The 18,383-nt window shown below is 34.6% G+C and overlaps 1 protein-coding gene and 1 pseudogene across 6 annotated transcripts in view; one reads left to right on the plus strand and one right to left on the minus strand.

The window, feature by feature from the left end:
* UBR3 (ubiquitin protein ligase E3 component n-recognin 3) overlaps positions 1-18,383 on the plus strand; it is a 230,411-nt gene that overhangs the window by 152,665 nt on the left and 59,363 nt on the right. For all 6 annotated transcript variants that reach the window (XM_078070968.1, XM_078070970.1, XM_078070971.1 and 3 more), the window contains one exon: positions 10,679-10,784. In XM_078070968.1, coding sequence (XP_077927094.1) covers positions 10,679-10,784 — 106 coding nt within the window. The remainder of the gene's footprint in view (positions 1-10,678; positions 10,785-18,383) is intronic.
* LOC118522744 (thymosin beta-10 pseudogene) lies at positions 4,533-4,988 on the minus strand (annotated as a pseudogene).

Genomic DNA, 18,383 nt, shown 5'->3' on the forward strand with positions numbered 1-18,383 from the left:
ATTGAATATTTAGTATTTACTCACTTTTGTATATACTTAAACCCTACTTATACCCGGTGCTTTAGTATTATGTTTTAAAGGAGAAGTTGTTAATACATAGGAGTTTTAGCTTCTAGACTGAATTAGCAAAGACTGTAAATTCACTTATTTGAATTACCTTTTCTTATTAATTTATTCTTAATTATTGTTTGGCATTGGCTAATAATAGTCCAGAAACTGTTATATTAGAAAGTATTTAGTAAAGGAATTTCAGTCTTATGTTCAAAAGCTCTACTTCATTTTTTTCCCCCTCTGAGGTACTTAAATATATCCAGAGACTTGTAAATAACAAATTTATTCAGAATCTTAAAAATAGTAGTGTAAAATTCTAGCAGCAACCACTTCAATTATCATCCTTAATTTTAATTTAAATTATTAAATTGATAGTTACTTCCACTTTCATTTTTTATTTCCCCTTTCATGAATAAGCAATCATAATGTGCCAGTATAGAAAAGGTCCTGATGAAGATCATCCTAAATCTAAATTTAGTACTGTTTTCAGTTTTCTTTTTTTCTTATGATTTATGTTAGTCCTCCCCCCCCAAACTTTATTGAAGTATGATTGGCAAATTATATTGTATTCAATTGTATATATTTAGGTTGTACAACATGATGGTTTTTATTTTTAGTTTCCATATGATTTATTATTAATTGCTTATGCATTATTTATCCTAATGTAGAATATATTTTATGTTGTATAAAGCCCCACTGTTTTGCAAGTGTATAAACTTAATGTATTTGTTATTTACACAAGCGTAACTCAGACCTGATTTGTTGAACACCAGAACTTAAATTGATGGTGTGTCTTAGGACCTTAGATCAAATATTTCATTTTTTCATCTTCCAGTCGAACTTTAATGGTATTACTAAAAATTCTTTTTTTAGAGACTCCTCATAAGTCAGTATTTTCCCATTTCTGTTTATTGCTCTTTGTTACCTTTTAAATATCTTCATTTTTAAAGTTTTTTTTTTTCATAATATTTTGGGGAAAGAGTAAGAAAATGTTCCACTAATTAAGAAAATGATATGGAACTTACACTTTTGAACAGTGTCCCATTACAACTTCTTGATAAAATTGAAGATTAGTCAAGAAAATATTTAATAAGTTTTGTCTGGAGCGGCTTGAATAATGCCCAATAGATAATTATGGACGAGGACACACACACACACACACACACACACACACACACACACACACACACAGTTGAGAGCAGGAGAAGATTGCTTTTTCTATAACAACGAAAGCAGGAAAATATTACTGGCCAAATTTATACTGAGAAATAAAATAAAATTGTAGTGGTACAGTGCCATTCAGCACTTACATATTCAAATTTTTTAAGTATTGAGGTAAAATGACCAGTACCCAATTATAATAAATGTTCATTCTTAAATATGTATCTGGGAAATTTTCCAAGGTAAAAAATGAACAAAATTAATTAACAAAGCAGCATAGTATGGTATTTTAATAATACCTAACATTTGTAGTTTTAAAAGTTTGTGAAATGCTTTCACATAAATTATTTAGTCTTTAGAATGACCTTGTGAAATAGGTGTTACCACTTTTTCATCAGAAAGGAAACTGAAATTCAGAGTGATTGCCTTGCCAAGTCATACAGCTGGAAAATATCAGAGCTTGCACTTGAACCCAGCTATTCTGACTCTAAATTTAGTTATGTAAGACATATCCCTTGCTTGTGAGTGTCCCAAAGGATACAGAACGTTTAAGAACTTTTACCCCTGGGCTTTAGTCAAAGACATCTTACTATATACTATTCCCTTGGGATCTTTCCAGGCTCTGCCTGCTAACACTTCTATTATTTTATCTATTTTCTTTTGTTAACTTTTCACTAAGATTCCTATTTTTGTTTTGGGCCACTCCTTCAGAAATTTTCTCAAGCCCTGATTCCTTCTTCCTTGGATACCAGTTGAGTTTTCTTTTATTTTTTACCAGTTTGCTGGCTGGTTCCCCCTTGTTTGAGATCATATTGAGCTGGTAAAATCAGTAACGCTTTTGGTGGACATGGCATTTGAACTAGACTATAAAAGATAAGTGAATTTAGGATTTTTATTGCAAATTGATATATACACTGATAAATACCACCAATTTTGTTAACAGTAGATGTAGGACAAAGCAGGTGCAAAAATTGAAGACATAACTTTTTATTAAGAAGAATGAAAAATGAAGGGGGGGAATCGGAGGGAGAGATGAACCATGAGAGACTATGGACTCTGAGACACAAACTGAGGGTTTTAGAGGGGAGGGGGGTGTGGGGATGGGTTAGCCCGGTGATGGGTATTAAGGAGGGCACGTACTGCATGGAGCATTGGGTGTTATATGACGACAATGGATCGTGGATCACCACATCAAAAACTAATGATGCATTGTATGGTGACTAACATAACATAATAAAATAAAAAAAAAATGTTTTATTAAAATTAATTTCTTCAAGTAATTCAAAAGTAGATATGGAGCTCCATAGATTCCAGTGAAATTAATAGCACAACAATTTCTCAAGTAGAAATTGTTGAAACCAGTGGCTAGAGTAGGAGTGGAAGGAAGAGGTGTCATTTGATAAATTAATATTGGGGATAGTTTTTTAAAAATATCTATCTTTTGATAAACATCTTTCCATATCTTTGGGTCTAAGGCTTTCTATATATTACTATAGTTTAAGAAGCCACAGTTCACATCACAAATGAATTTCCTGATTTTATAGAGAGATCAAAAATTAAACTTTAGTCAAGAGAGGTTATGGCAGACCTTTGCTTTGACATTTTCATTGGGGGGGCTCTAACTTAATTTTGATACAATTTATGATCTCATCAAGAAATGATGCATGTGTTTTGTTATTCATAGAAAGCAATCGAGCTTTGATGTGTACAGGCAACTTAAAATAATTTTAATTGCTCGAAGAATGAACTTTTGTTGAATTCAGAGTTAGAAGAATTATTTAATGTTAATTTCATCCTACTGTAAGACTGCATAAAGATATTGTTGATTAAGATTGCAAAATTCCTCCTAAGTAGTCTGACCTTGTTCTTTAACAGTGGTAAATTCTGATGTCTATAGCTTATTAGGGTCTATTCTTAAGATTTAAAAATTATGAATTCTACAAATAGGTTGAATCACAACTTTTGTTCTATTCTTTTTGTTACCCCATAACAAGAGGAAAATTTGGCCACCAAATCATTATAACAGTCAAAATGCATAAATTAATATAAAAATATGCAAATTGCCTCCTGATTCTATTCTTTATGAATAGGCAGATGATTTGGGAGCAAGCTATTTTACCTCATGGATTCTCTTCCTCGTTGTACCCAATCAGAAGATTGTTGTAAGAACACAATTTCATAATGTATGTCAAGTCTTCATACATTATAAATCTTGATGTTACTATTTCTAGTACTTCAACACTACCTTTATCAAATTCGGGCATGGATATGTGGCTAAGGAGACCAGAAGCAAGATAAAAGTTAATTTTTAGCTCAGTTTTTTTTTTTTTTTTAAGGGCTTAACAGATGTTCTGTTGACCTGTACAGAGATGAGATGAGGTGATCAGAATGGGATTTATTAGCAAAGATTGATATAGTTTATCTATTGGGAACAAAATACTTTGTTAATTTGGGGAGGCCTGGGTTAGAGGGATAAGAGTGTGGCTTGAAAATTTCAGCTAAAAGGAGTGGCTTTATTATTTAGAGTCGTTCTGAAGGTTCTATGTTTTGTGGCCAGGTAGTCAGGCCTTCCTGAATTTATGATTTGTGTATTCCAGGAACTAGGTACCACAGATAATAATTTCCACTATCAGGGTATAGGGGGCATAGGGGCCCTCAGATCTTGCTAGGCTTAGGGCAGGGCAGCTCCTTTCTTCTGCAGTATGATTAGAACTCCTGCCCCTCAGTTTAAATGAGGTGCTCAAATTAGACCTGAATTCATGGAGTGTGTCCTTTTTGATAAGGAGGAAATTGGGATTCTTAAGAACCAATGTTTTCTTTACCTTTCCTGTGACTACCTATGTGTGGAAGCAGATTTGTGCCTCTCCTCATATTGTTCCAAGCAGTGTTGTAAACGTGAAGCAGGAGGCTGCCATTTAAACCTTAAAAGTAGAAGGAAAACAGTTCCATGAAATTAATACTAATGCTATGATACTTGAGGTCAACCAGAGAATGATGGCACAGTGTGCCTGGGAATGGAGACACAGGAACTCCAGGAGGCAGGAAAGGAACGCAGCATGGAAAGCAGGAAGGTACTAAAGATAGCTTTTTCCTTTCACATTTTCCCATACTCACATGGGGGACTAAAACCTCACCTAAGTAAGCAAAGCTCTGCTACTTTATCCCTAAACTTGTCTGTGCCTTTATTGACTAGAAGCAACATAGGATACAGTGCTGGAAGGAGCACTGGGTTGGAGTTAGAAGATCTGGATTCTAGCCATGTTTGTTATCTTTTGGATTTTAGGAAAGTCACCTAATTTTTTTTTTTTTTTTTTGCCACGAGGTGTGTTTTATTTTCATTAAACATACAAATAATTTGCTATAATATCCCAGGGCAAACCGGAGAATTTGGCAGTCCGATTGGGGGGGGGGTCCCCTCAGAGACCCGCAGGCCGGTGGCGTCGGAACGGAGTGCCCGGGTTCACAGCGCAGCTTGTTGCTCGTGTCCCTCTTGCAGGTGGCTCTTCTTCCTCCACATCACGACTGGGGTGTCTCGAAGATGACGGGGGCGGGGAATCCTCTAGGTTCTTAGGAAATTTCACTCCGCTTCTCCTGCTCAATGGTCTCTTTGGTCGGCAGGGTGTTCTTCTCCTGCATCTCCGTTTTCTTCAGCTTGGCCTTATCGAAGCTGGCGATTTCCCCCATGTCCGGCTTGTCTGCCACTTTCTTAAAGCGATCCATGGAGTTCCTCTCCGAGCCCAGCGCCTGGTGCTCCCACTCGCGTTGCTGCAGCAAGAGACCAAGTCACCTAATTTTTTACCTTATTGTGAAAATGGGGATGATCATAGATGTGCTATCTAATAATGTATCTATCACGGTTAACTTAAAGATCAAATAGTAATAGATAAAACTCAAAGTATATATATACACACATACTAACATATAGTTTATATATGAAACTGAAGTATTTTATATATATTATTTTATTATTACTAAATTTTTTCTTCACCCTTCAAAGTTCCTACCATGACTGACACTTTATTCCCTGCCCTACCTTCCATGGAGTGGTGAGGAGTAGGATGGGGCAAGATGAGTCAGCTCCTGTCACCCCATGGCATGAACCTCCTGTTTCTTGGGAACCAGAGCTGCAGATCTTCCCTTCTTAGAGTTGTTCCCAGACTTCATTTGAGGAGCCATCTCCCATCTTTCTGCAGCTAATTTCTCAGGAGTGTGTAGATGAACCAGGGTTAGCTGACTCAGCTGTGAGAGGAGTATATTCACACCTAGTATATTCACCTTGGATAAATTGGTTAGAACCATTTCCTTACTTTGATTGATGAGTTACAGAGAAATTGAGATTGTTTTTCCCCCATGGTAGTTCAGAGAGTCATTTGGCTAATTGAGATTTTTTTCATTGACAATTACTTAATCAGTGATAGCTGCACTGATAGGACTAAAATCTGGAATGACCTGAAATGCAGGCCCAGTTAAGTTTACTATAGATAAATTTTAACAGTGGTACAATTTAACATGGAACCAATTTATAAAAGTTTTTAGGACAACTCTTTAACATATACTTCTGTCTTAATGATATGAGTTCTACTAAGAAATAATCTACCAGTTTTAGATTACTAGTTATTTTAATATTGATAAAGATAGAAGGGATTGTTAAGGCTTACCTTTTTGTTCCAGCTAAGAGTTCTTATAATTAAATCATAGGGTTTTTTGTTTGTTTGTTTTAAGGACAAACCAGTCTTTCAGTGGTGTTTCTATTTTAGTAAGGACATGTCTGTCTTGTGATTAAACACATTATAATACTTTAGACTTGTCACAGTTAGAAAGAATTTGATTTGGTATTGCAGAAAATAGAATTCTTTGTCCCATGTGAGTTGTCAGAGCAACCAGTGTGGGGAAGAAGACGGTGAGAGCAAGTAGGTCAAGCACTGCTCTAGTAGTTAGAGTTGAGAGGTCAGTCTCTTTGGGGCAATAAAATTAGGGCTGCTTAATTGGCCTACTTCTTGGTTACTGAGCCAGTGTGTCATGACAAAAAAGGAAGAGTATAAATCCTTCATGAATTTTATGCTTATATTGTATGATTTTTTTCATAGGACTGTTGATTTATTCATGCAATATTCAGCATACTTAAACAAAATCCTATTATATGCCAAGCACTGTGCTAGCCTACGAAGTACAAAGAAGAAGGGACACAATTTTCTTCTTCAGGGATCTTACCATTAATGGGAGAGAAAAACATGTGAAAATAATTACTGGACTATATAAGAGTGATAAAATAGAGTTAACTCAAGGTATAGAGAATGTATAAAGCAAGGGATGATTACATCTGTCTCAGTTATGGTATTAGAGAAAACTTTACAGAGGAGCACTTGAACTAGCTCTTGAAAGATGAATCAAGTTTGCCTGGAGAACAAGAATGTACTATTCTGGGCTGAGAGAACAGCTTGCAGAGACAGAATGAGACAACATGACACACTGCGGAATACTTGGAAAGGAAAGGGAAGAAAAAGAAAGGAGGTTAAGAAATAAAAGATAGGGGTTATCTCATGAAGGGCTTTCGAAACCTATTCCTTCAGTGGTTCACCAACCAGTTATGAGATAATATGATAGACTTATTGTTTACAGGGATCGGGAGAGAGTGAAACAAAAGGCATGAAGCTGAATGAGCACTCTGTTGAGTAATCCAGTTGAGAAATGATGTAGCGGTGGAGTGAAGCAGAAGAGGATGGATCATAGGAGGTAGAACCAATAGGATTGGTAATCAGTTGGCTATGGAGGGCAAGAATGTGGGATTGAGTCCCCAAGTTTTTTTGTTTGTTTGTCTTTGTTTTTGTTTTGGTGTTGGTGTTTGCAGGGGCAGTGATGTCATTCCCCTAAATAGGGATTATACGAGGAACTGAACATTGCAGCCCAGATAACATTGGGCTATATAATCAGTTTATTTTTGGATATATGGATTTTGTGGTGCCTGTTGAACATTGAAGAGCTAGAGAAATTTGTGAATTGTAAACTTGTAAGTAGACATGGAAATTGAATTTGGTGAAGTAGTATGGGCAGAATGAGAGGGAAGGAGAACTAAGAAGGGTTCCTTTTCCTTTTCTTGTGGAGAATGCTACCTTTTAGGGTTTAACAGAGGAAGAAGAATATGTAAAAGTAACTGAGAAAGAACTGGGGGGGAATCAGGAATGAGTAGTACCAAAAGTTCAGGGGAAGAGAGAGAAGAGAAGAGACTTAAAAATATATATTAATATTTTTTGTGGAGTGGTAGTTTTATGTGGAGACCTGATGTTTGTAATGCCGTAATTTCTAATTTTAATTGTAGTATCTCAAGTTTATAAGTATTAAATTTATTATTTGGAATTTATTCTTGCAAACCACATATGTGTATACATGTATGTAAGCACACCTATCTACATACTACACATATATGCAATTCCTATAACAGGCTAGAAAGGTGGTATTATTCCCATTTTACAGATAATAAAACTAAGGTCTTTTGTCCAAGGACACATGATCAGTACAGAACTTGGATTCAAATCTAGGACTTACTGGCTCCTACTAGACAGTGGTGCCTTGTATACATATGTTGAAATCATAGCACACCTCTAAATAAATTTAATGGTGTTTCTCATTTCCAGAATGCTTTTATAAATGTGGGTCTAACTTTAGAACTGTAAAACATGTTGTTCCAGAAAAGAAATTATCTATTCTTTTTACTGTTGTTATTCAAGATTTTAATGATACGATTTCTTGATGTAATTATTTTTCAACTTTTAAAATATCATACAAATGGTTGGTATTTAAAATGTTTTCCCATTGGGGTGCCTGGCTGGCTCAGTTGGAAGGGCATGCAACTCTTGATCTTGGGGTCCTGAGTTTGAGCCCCACATGGGGTGTAGAGATTACTTAAATAAATAAAACTTAAAAATGTTTTCCCATTAGTTTCAGTTTTTAACTTTTTGATTATGATCATAGGTTCTCCTTATCCTACATCTACTACTGTCAATATTTGTTTTAGTCTAAGAGATCTTTTTGCTGCTAAATGAGAGTTTATTATTGAGAGCCCTCAGACTAAATTTTGAAAAATACAATGAATAGTGAAAGGTGTTGATTGTTATTTGGCCAGTTCTCTGTTTCCTACTGAAGTTATTTGCAGTTTCTAGCATTGTTTTTCAAAGGTAGGTGTACCTCATTAGATAAGTCTTCAGCTCTAAAGTCAATACCAAAGACTTGTTATATATTATATTAATAGCTTTAGAAGATGCCTCAGAGTTACAGTATCAGTTTTTCATAGGAATGGAAAGGAGTATATTTGTGTTAGAAAAGGAATTTTGCATTTTTCTTTTAATCATAAAAACCCTAGGGAGAACCAGAGTGGTAGAAATAACAAGTAGCAAAATCTTGAATTCTATTCTTAGCTTTTCCATAGGTACTAGGGTGATCTGGCAAGGTTCTTCCTTTCTCTGGGCCTATTTCCTCATCTGCAGAAATGAGGGAATAGAAGAGATGAAAAAGTTTCCTTCAGCATATGTATTTCTTTAATTATGGTAGAGGTTAGGAAAATGGATGGATTGCAGCATTATTTCTATGCCACCATAGTTTCAGTGCAAAACTAGTTAGTAAAATTGCAACTCCTATGCTTTTGATTAAATCAGATAAACTTTCTGATAACTGACTTCCATCCTGAAATATTAAAAACAGCTCTTTAAAAAATTTTTTTTTAATTTAAATTTAATTAACCAACATATAGTACATACTTAAGTTTCCGAAGTAGTTAAAAACAGCTCTTTGATTTAGTTAACACATATAAAAAAAATGTAAAACTCCACACCTTTCAATTTGAGTTAATATTTTTCTGCTAGAGGAATTTAGGTTTTTTTTTTTTTTTTTTAACACTTTCAGGTTTTTAGACACTTTTATTATAAATTATGTACTTGGTAAAAACAATCTCTTATGTGTAATTGAATTGAAATAAAATGACCAATATATCTTTCATCATTTTATTTCTCTGCTGAAAACATCCCTGTTGTCAGTGTTATTAGTTGAACCAGTTTACTGGAAAAACTGGAAATTTGGGAAACTTAACTGGTCTCATAACTGGGGATAATAAAGTAGAATTTTTGTGAAAAGTAATTGAGATAATCTATGTTAAATGATTTCAAAATAGTGCCTGACATGTAACAAATACTCAGCTAATGTGGGTATTAATAGGATGAAGAAATTTTAAGAGAGGATTTATGCTATACATTGACCTATAGACATGAGGCGAAGCAGGTTAAGGTATTTACATTCTTCTGTTTGTTTTAGAGAGATCAGGATGAAACTTACAGGTATTAAGAGTGTTAAGATTCAGTTCCCTTGCCCTCCTCGCATTTCCTCTACCTGCCCCAGAGTGGAACATTTACTTTGTTCATCCTATAGCTCTCAGATGTCTTAAAATAGCTTCCCAAAACCACAACTACTACTACTATTACCCCTACTACTACTACACCCCCCCCCCCAAGAATCATATTGGTGGATCTTAAATTAATCTAAAATATAGTTGGTTTCTAAGTCGTTGCTGAGAGAAACAAAATCTTGTTTCGTTTTGGGTTATTTTAATTTAGAGAATAAGTGACAACAGTATGCTTGTGTTATTTGGCTTTTTTTCTGTCTGGCTTTAAGAATTAATTTCAGTCATATGTCAGAAAGTATTATCTGATTTTCTAAAAAATGACTTTTTAGTCACACATGTTTTCGAGTATTTGTGGCAGAAAAATCTAATCCATTCCTTGTCATTTTTACCGCCAAAAAAGGACATGTGATATGAAAGCAAAATTTAGGGTTTTCTTCTGAATAGTTTCAAAGAAAAGGCTTTTTTTCCCCCAAATCTCATGAGCAGAATTTTGTTTAAAGCTAACACTCATAGATTATTGTTCAGGTTTAGACTGAAGAATGGAAACAGCTAGAATAGCTGTGCTAAGTAATACTGTTATTTCAGTTTTTTCCTCATGTTGAATCAAAAGATAATGAAGTCACAATTCAGTCTAAAGAGGATTTAGGGGAAAATACTACGTAAATAATTTCATCTAACAGCAATTTATGTGGATGTCATTGTCAGTATTACTCAGGTTAGGGTATTGATAATAGTAAATCTTTGTTAGGGGCAACCATAAGAGTGAGAAGTGCCAGTTGTCAAGTCTGATACATAAAGCCAAGGAAAAGTAGGTCTGTGATGGGAGATGAGGAAAACAAACCATTCCAGTATTAATATTGAGCATAAGAATAGTCCAGATTCCAGTAGAAGTTTTTTGGATATATATTTCAGTGTTTACCTTAAAAGAGAGCGTGAAGTAGTTGATACTTAAACTTGGTGAATTATAATTATGAGGATGGGAAATATTTCCACATGAATTAGCTAGGAATTTTGTCTGAATTTTGTCCTGGAAGAAGTGTGTGAACTTTCTAATTACCTTTTCTTCAATTTATTTAGATCAACTGTTCCATGTATTAGCCTTGCACATGCGGCTTTATAGCATTGATTCTGAGTATAATCCCTGGAGAAAGCTTACGCAATTAGTAGAAGAGGTGAATTCGCAGTAAGTATTACTGAGAGATTAAAGTCAATTAAAACTGTTTTTGAGAAACAGTTACATATTGAAATAGAATTAAAATTCTTTATGAATATGTGAATTTTCCTTATTAAACATAGAAATATATAAAAAATAAAAAACATTTATCATTATACTTTCGGTAAAGATTGTATAAAAATTCATACCAAGCAAGAAAATGTTTTAAAGAATCCCATTAATTTTTATGCAGTTAAAAAGTTTGAATGGAGGTGCACAATGACTGATTGCCCCTCTTTTTATGTCAGAATTGATCAGTGGGTTCAGGTAGCCTTAGTCTGATACCTTTATTGTAAAGTTTTCCATCAGCCTTACACCCAGTGATTTTTGTAACCCATCATGATTCTTGCCTAACTCTAGTATTTCATTAGGTGATTCAAAGAGTGATTTTAAACAAAACAAAACAAAACAAAAACAAAAAACCTTACTTCTGATTTATTAGCTAGGAATGATTTTTTTAATAAAGGAAAACTTTTCCGTATCATCTCTTTGGTTACCCTGAAATATAGTTTGGCAGGATGAGTGCTTGATTTTTCCCAGTTTATAAGTTTTCAAAGAAGTGAGTTGATGCCCTAGCAACTTCCAGTGGTGACCAGTAAGTTGTGGTTATTTATTTGATGATATCATAATTTTTATATATTTGATGTTCACTCCATTTCAGCCATTCTTTTCAGTGCAAATTGTCCGTTTTTATTTATTTTATTTTAATTTTTATTGAAGTATAATTGACATGCCGTATTCTGTTAGTCTTATGCATACATTCATAGAGATTCAGTGTTTTTGTACATTACAAAATGATCTCCACAGTAAGTCTAGTCACCATCTGTCACTGTACAAAGTTATTACAATGTTACTGACTATAGTCCCTATGCTGTATATTACATCCCCATGGCTTATTTTATTAACTGGAAGTTTGTACCTCTTAATCCCCTTCACCTATTTCACCCATCCCCAATTCCTCTCCACTCTGATAAACACCAGTTTGTTTCCTGTATTTATGAGTTTACTTCTGTTTTGTTTTGTCTGCTTGGTTGTTTTGTTTTTTAGATTCCACATGTAAGAGTGAGATCATACAGAATTTGTCCATCTGACTTAATTTCACTGAGCGTAATACCCTCTAGGTCCATCCATGTTGTCACAAATGGCATGATTTCATTCTTTTTTATGGCTGAGTAATGTTCTATTGTATGTATATGTGTGTGTGTGTGTGTGTATGTATATGTATGTACACACGCGCATATATATACACATCACACCTTCTTTATCTATCTATTGATGGACACTTAGGTTGCTTCCATATCTTGGGTATTGTAAATAATGCTGCTGTGAACATAGGGCTGTGTATATCTCTTCCCTAGTGCTGGCAAGAATGTGGAGAATAGGGAACCCTCATACACTGTTAGTGGGAATGTAAATTGGTACAGCCACTATGGAGGTTCCTCAGAAAACTAAAAATAGAACTACCACCATACAATCCTGCAATTCTGCTTCTAGGTATTTACCCAAAGAAAGTGAAGACACCAATTTGAAGAGATATATATTGCTCTCTTTTAGGTTAGAATCCCTTTAGGATGGCTGTTGTGCTTTGACATGGTCCAGGTAGTCTTTGATAATATCCTTGCTTTCTGGCACAATAAGTTAATCTAGGCTTATTTTGTACATTTTACACTCTCTACCTGGCATCAGCCATTTCTCTGTGGAGTTCCTTTTAATGGGAAATGGTATTTAGAGATCACAATCTGGTATAAATAGCTGTTGTGTTATCACAATAATTTATAGGCTTATAGGCCATTCCAGTGGACAGTTAGGAAGTCTTTTTTAAAAGATTTATTTATTTTGGAGAGAGAGAGAGCAGACAAGCACAGGGAGGGACAGAGGGGGAGGGAGAGGGACAGGCAGATTCTGCACTGAGTGTGGAGCCAGACGTGGGGCTCGATCTCAGGACCCTGAGATAATGACCAGAGCCAAAATCAAGAGTCGAAATCAAGAGTCGGTCACTTAACTGACTGAGCCACCCATGCACCTCATAAGGTTTTTTTTTTTAATGAGTAAAAGATCCTGAGTTCTTACTGGTATTTGTAATTCAAATGTAAGATTGCAAAGTTATATTTTATTTCTTAACTTTTTTATTTGCATCTTTTTTCTCTTATTCTGAAAAATCTATTTATAATAATATTAGCTTTATTACTACTTCCATCACCTACAGTATAACTATAATTATTTTGAAAAAAATGATATTATTACTGACTATAAGTTCTTTTGACCTAGAATATATACCACTACGGATGTACAGGCAAAACATTGTTTTTAAGTCATTTAAAGTAACTTTTTTTCTTGTGTCTTTATGCCTTCAACTTGATTTATAGTGAGATTCACTTGTTTCAGTTCTTTTTTTCCTCCGTATTTAAAGATTACCTTTTTCCCCCTTGATTTATTTATCTTAATTTTATAAAACTTATATTTTTCCAAAGGAAAAACTGTGTGATAAAGTAAATTCAGAGACCTCTATCTCCCATTCATGCCCATTTGCATTTCTTTTTGGGAACTCTTTATCTGTTGCCCATTGCTAAAAATTGAATTGTTGGTCTTTTTCCTCTTCATTTTTTTTTTTTTTATTTATTCATGAGAGAGAGAGAGAGGCAGAGGGAGAAGCAGGCTCCCCAGCTGAGCAGGGAGCCCGATGCGGGACTCGATCCCAGGACCCTGGGATCATGACCTGAGCCGAAGGCAGATGCTCAACCATCTGAGCCACCCAGGCGCCCCTCCTCTTCATTTTTAAAAACATGTTTATAGATCATGGATATTAGTCTTTTGTATTATAAGTTGCAAATATATTTCAGTAGATTGTCAAATATGTTTTTAGTTTATGATTTTTTTCCCATCCAAAGTTTTTTCTTTAATGTCATATTTATTAATCTTTTCATTTATTAATTCTGGAATTTGACTCATCTTTACTCAGGTCTTACTCCACTCCCTGGTTATAAAGAAATTCACTTGGGTTTCTTTTCCTATTTTTTTTTTAATTGAGATATTATTGACATACATTATATTAGTTTCAGGAGTAATGAAACTAATTACAACATAATGATTTGATATTTGTATATATTGTAAATGATCACCATAGTAAGTCTAGTTAACATCTGTCACTGCACATAATTACAAACTTTTTTTTCTTGTGATGAGAACTTTTAAGTTCTCTTACCAACTTTTTTTTTTTTTTTTTTAAAGATTTTACTTATTTTTGCATGCGCGCGAACAGGAGAGAACAAGCATGGCGGGGAGGGGCCAAGGAAGAAGCAGACTCCCTGCTGAGCAGGGAGCCTGATGTGCGACTTGATCCTAAGACCCTGGGATCATGACCTGAGCTGAAGGCAGATGCTTAACTGACTGAACCACCCAGGCGCCCTCTTAGCAACTTTCAAATACACAGCACAGTATTATTAACTATAGTCACCATGCTGTACATTACATCCCCATGACTTATTTATTTTAAACTGGAACTTTGACCCATTTTGCTCACTCACCATCCACTATCTCTGACAAGCACCAATTTGTTCTTTTTATCTATGAGTTAATTTTTTTAAAAAAGATTCCAATTGTAAGTGAAATCATATGGTATTTATCTTTCTTTGGCTGATTTATTTCACTTAGCATAATGTCCTCAAGGTCCATCTTTATTGTCAAAAATGGCAGGGTTTCCTTCTTTTTTTTTTAATGGATGAATAATATTCCTGTGTGTGTGTGTGTGTGTGTGCGCGTGTCTATTACATTTTCTTTGTCCATTCATCCATTGATGGACACTTGGATTGTTTCCTTGTCTTGGTGACTACAAATAAAGCTGTAGTGAACTTGAGGATGCATATATTTTTTTGAGTTACTGTTTTTATTTCCTTTGGATAAATACCCAGAAGTGGAATTGCTGGATCATATGGTAGTCATATTTTTAATTTTTTGAGGAACCTCCATACTGTTTACTATAATGGTTGTACCAGTTTACATTCCCACCAACAATGCACAGAGGTTCCTTTTCTCCACATTCTTATCAACACTTGGTATTTCTTTTTGATAATAGCCATGTTAACAGTTGTGAAGTGATATCTCATTGTGGTTTTGATTTGCATTTCCTTGATGATTAGTGATGTTGAGCACCTTTTCAGTACCTTTTGGTCATCTGTATGTATTCTTTGGGAAAATGTCTGCTCAGATCCTCTGCTCATTTTTTAATTGGCTTGTTTTTTTGCTATTGAGTTGTATGAATTCCTTATATATTTTGGATATTAACCTCTTATCAGGTATACGATTCTTCTAATACTTCTCTGACTTCAGTTTTTACATTTGGATCTCTATTTGGAATTTATCATGATATCTGATATAAGAAATGGATCCAATTTTATTTTTTTCCATATAGCTACCAGATGTCCTATTGCTTTGCCTTCCCTACAATAGTAAATTAAAACAGAACTACCAAAAAAAAAAGAAAGAAAGAAAGGGAAAGAAGGTGAGAAAGCACTTTGTTTACTGATGTGGAAAGATCTCCATCAAGATACAATGTTAAGAGAAAAATACAGGAGAAAAAAATGTGTACATTATGCCACCACTTGTGTAATCAAGTAGGGCTGAGAAAGTTCATTTGTATTTGCTTGTTAAAACAAACCAGACCCACACATGTCTGGATATTGGATTTATAGCATAGATGGCACTGAGGAGCAGTGAGGGAAGCATAACCTTTACAATAAATGGTGCTGGGTTAATTGGAAATTTGTATGAGAAGTAATAATATTGACCCCTATCTCATACAGAACCTACTCACATTTTGCCAGTTGTTTCAAAAATGTCCTAGAAATGCAAATGCAATGCAAAGAGAATCCAAGATTGTTCTTGCATTTAGAGTGTCCTATCTCTTTAATTTCCTTTAATCTGAAATTGTTCCCAACTTTTTCTTTGTATTTCATGACATTGACATTTTTTTTTTTTTTAAAGAGCTCAGGCCAATTTGTAGAATCTCTCAATTTATTTTTATTTTTTTTATTTTTTTTTAAAAAAGATTTTATTTATTTGACAGAGAGAGACACAGAGACACAGCGAGAGAGGGAACACAAGCAGCGGGGAGTGGGAGAGGGAGAAGCAGGCTTCCACGGAGCAGGGAGCCTGATGCGGGGCTTGATCCCAGGACCCTGGGATCCTGACATGAGCCAAAGGCAGACGCTTAACGACAGAGCCACTCAGGCCCCCCTCCCTCAATTTATTTTTGTTCAGTAGTTCCTTGTGGTTAGATTCAGATGATAAACTTTTGGCAGAAATATCACAAAAGTAACATATTCTTTTTAGTGCATCATATTAGGAGGTACATGCTGTTGATTTGTCTTGTTGATGATAATGACTCTGATCACTTGGTTAATGTGGTATCTGCCAGATTTTTTAACTAAATTTATTATTTCATCCTTTGTAATTAGTAATTACAGTTGCCTTCTGGGGAGATACTTTGAGGCTATGAATATGTTCTGCTACTTCTCAAAAAAATGTGTGTATGTTTTGTGTTTGTAGACAAAATTAGCAAGCTATGAGTATTTTGCATGTTATGGCTAAGGAAAGTTACATTTCTTGACTTTAGCTTGTAATTTTCTTTCCTAGCTAGACTTGCATACTCAAGGGCAGGGATGGTGTACAAGTAAAATATTAGAAGACCTAATTCTCTGAGTCTGAAGATGTTTAGCAAACAAAAGGTTTCCTAAGTGTAGTATTGATGAATTAAAAGTTTTAAAGACTAGACATAGGTACTATGCTTTCAATACTGTTTGTCAGATGTGTTCTTATCAACCCCTAGGATTTAATAACCACTTAGGTTAGTAGTAAATGCTGTGAACACTTAACCAGTGATTATTTCATGCTAGGTATTTTTGAGCTTTGTGTATATCATCTTAATCATCACTATAACTGTATACACGAGGTACCATTGTTATCCCAAGTTTTACATATGAAGAACCTGAGGCTTAGAAAAATTAATTGGGGTGCCTGGGTGGCTCAGTCAGTTAAGCATCTGACTCTTGATCTCAGCTCAGCTCAGGTCTTGATCTGAGGGTCATGAATTCAGGCTCCATGTTGGGCTCCATGCTGGGTGTGGAGCCTACTTAAAAAAAAGAAAAATTAATTAACATGGTTTTTAGGGGCACACAGCTGTTAGGAAATAGGGGTGGCATTTGAATCCATATCTTTCTGATTCAAGATCCTAAGTCTTAACTATTACTCTGTTTCCTTTCTTAGTAGTAAGAGATCCAAGCAATTTCTGGAAAATCTGGTTGATTTTCCCCCCCTGTATTTGTTCTCATTTTTATGGTTCTTTAATTCACTAACTTATAATATTATAGTTGATTATAATATGGTATCGGTGTTTCCTATCTATATATTAGATTTTAAAAGACTGAAGTATCTTTTTCTGTTTTCTCACTTTTAATACTTTCCCGACATAAAATTTATGTCTAATGATAGAGGTTTCTCATATATACATTTTTCTTTAATCCTCTTGAAAGTTATTTATTTCCTTTTAATCTCACTGTGTTGTTAATCACTTTGGTTTAAAAAAAAATGGAGACTCAAGCCTATTAAATCTAATCCACCATTTCCTCTTATCATCCATAGAGTTAATAGAAGTATACAGTTTTTATAATCTGGATTTTGAAGATTATTTAAAAACTTTAAGAAATAAACAATTATGTATTTTAAGATATTTTTTGTATTTTAAAATATTAAACACTAAAAGTGTAAACATTTGTCATTGCAAATGGCAAGGTTGCAATTTTTGATGGTTGCATAATATTCCATTGTGTGTGTGTGTGTGTGTGTATTCCACATCTTTATCCATTCATCTGTCGATGGACATCTGGCCTCTTCCCATAAACATAGTTATCACAATGATGGTATTAAACCCTACAGTGAAAATTTTTGGTTCTCTTTTGTAAATGGGGTATATCCATTCATTCATTCATTCTGATTATGTGCCTCCTGTGTGCCAGGAAAGATCCATTTCTGTGTCTTCAGAATGATTGTTTTTGTCTTTGCAGCCAACAAGCTCCAGGTTATTATTATTTTTATAAATTTTTTTCCTGATTATAAAAATTATATTTATGTACAATGTTTAGAATGTGCAAAAATGGTGAGGGAAAAAAATGAAAGAATCCACAGTATTTATTTATTTATTTATAATTTAGTTTTTTATATTAACATATAATGTATTATTTGTTTCAGGGGTACAGTTCTGTGATTCATCAGTCTTATATAATACCGAATGCTCATTACAACACATACCCTTCCCAGTGTCCATCACCCAGTTACCCCAGCCCCCCACGCTCCTCCCCTCCAGCAACCCTCAGTTTGTTTCCTAAGAGTAAGAGTCTCTTATGCTTTGTCTCCCTCTCTTGTTTCATCTTGCTTCATTTTTTGCTCTCTTACCCTATAATCCTCTGCCTTGTTTCTTTTTTTTTTTTTTTTTTTAAGATTTTATTTATTTGAGAGAGAGAGAATGAGAGAGAGCACGAGCGGGGAGAGGGTCAGAGGGAGAAGCAGAGCCCCCGC

The sequence above is a fragment of the Halichoerus grypus genome, chromosome 4, assembly GCF_964656455.1.
Source record: "Halichoerus grypus chromosome 4, mHalGry1.hap1.1, whole genome shotgun sequence".
Taxonomy (NCBI): Eukaryota; Metazoa; Chordata; class Mammalia; order Carnivora; family Phocidae; genus Halichoerus; species Halichoerus grypus.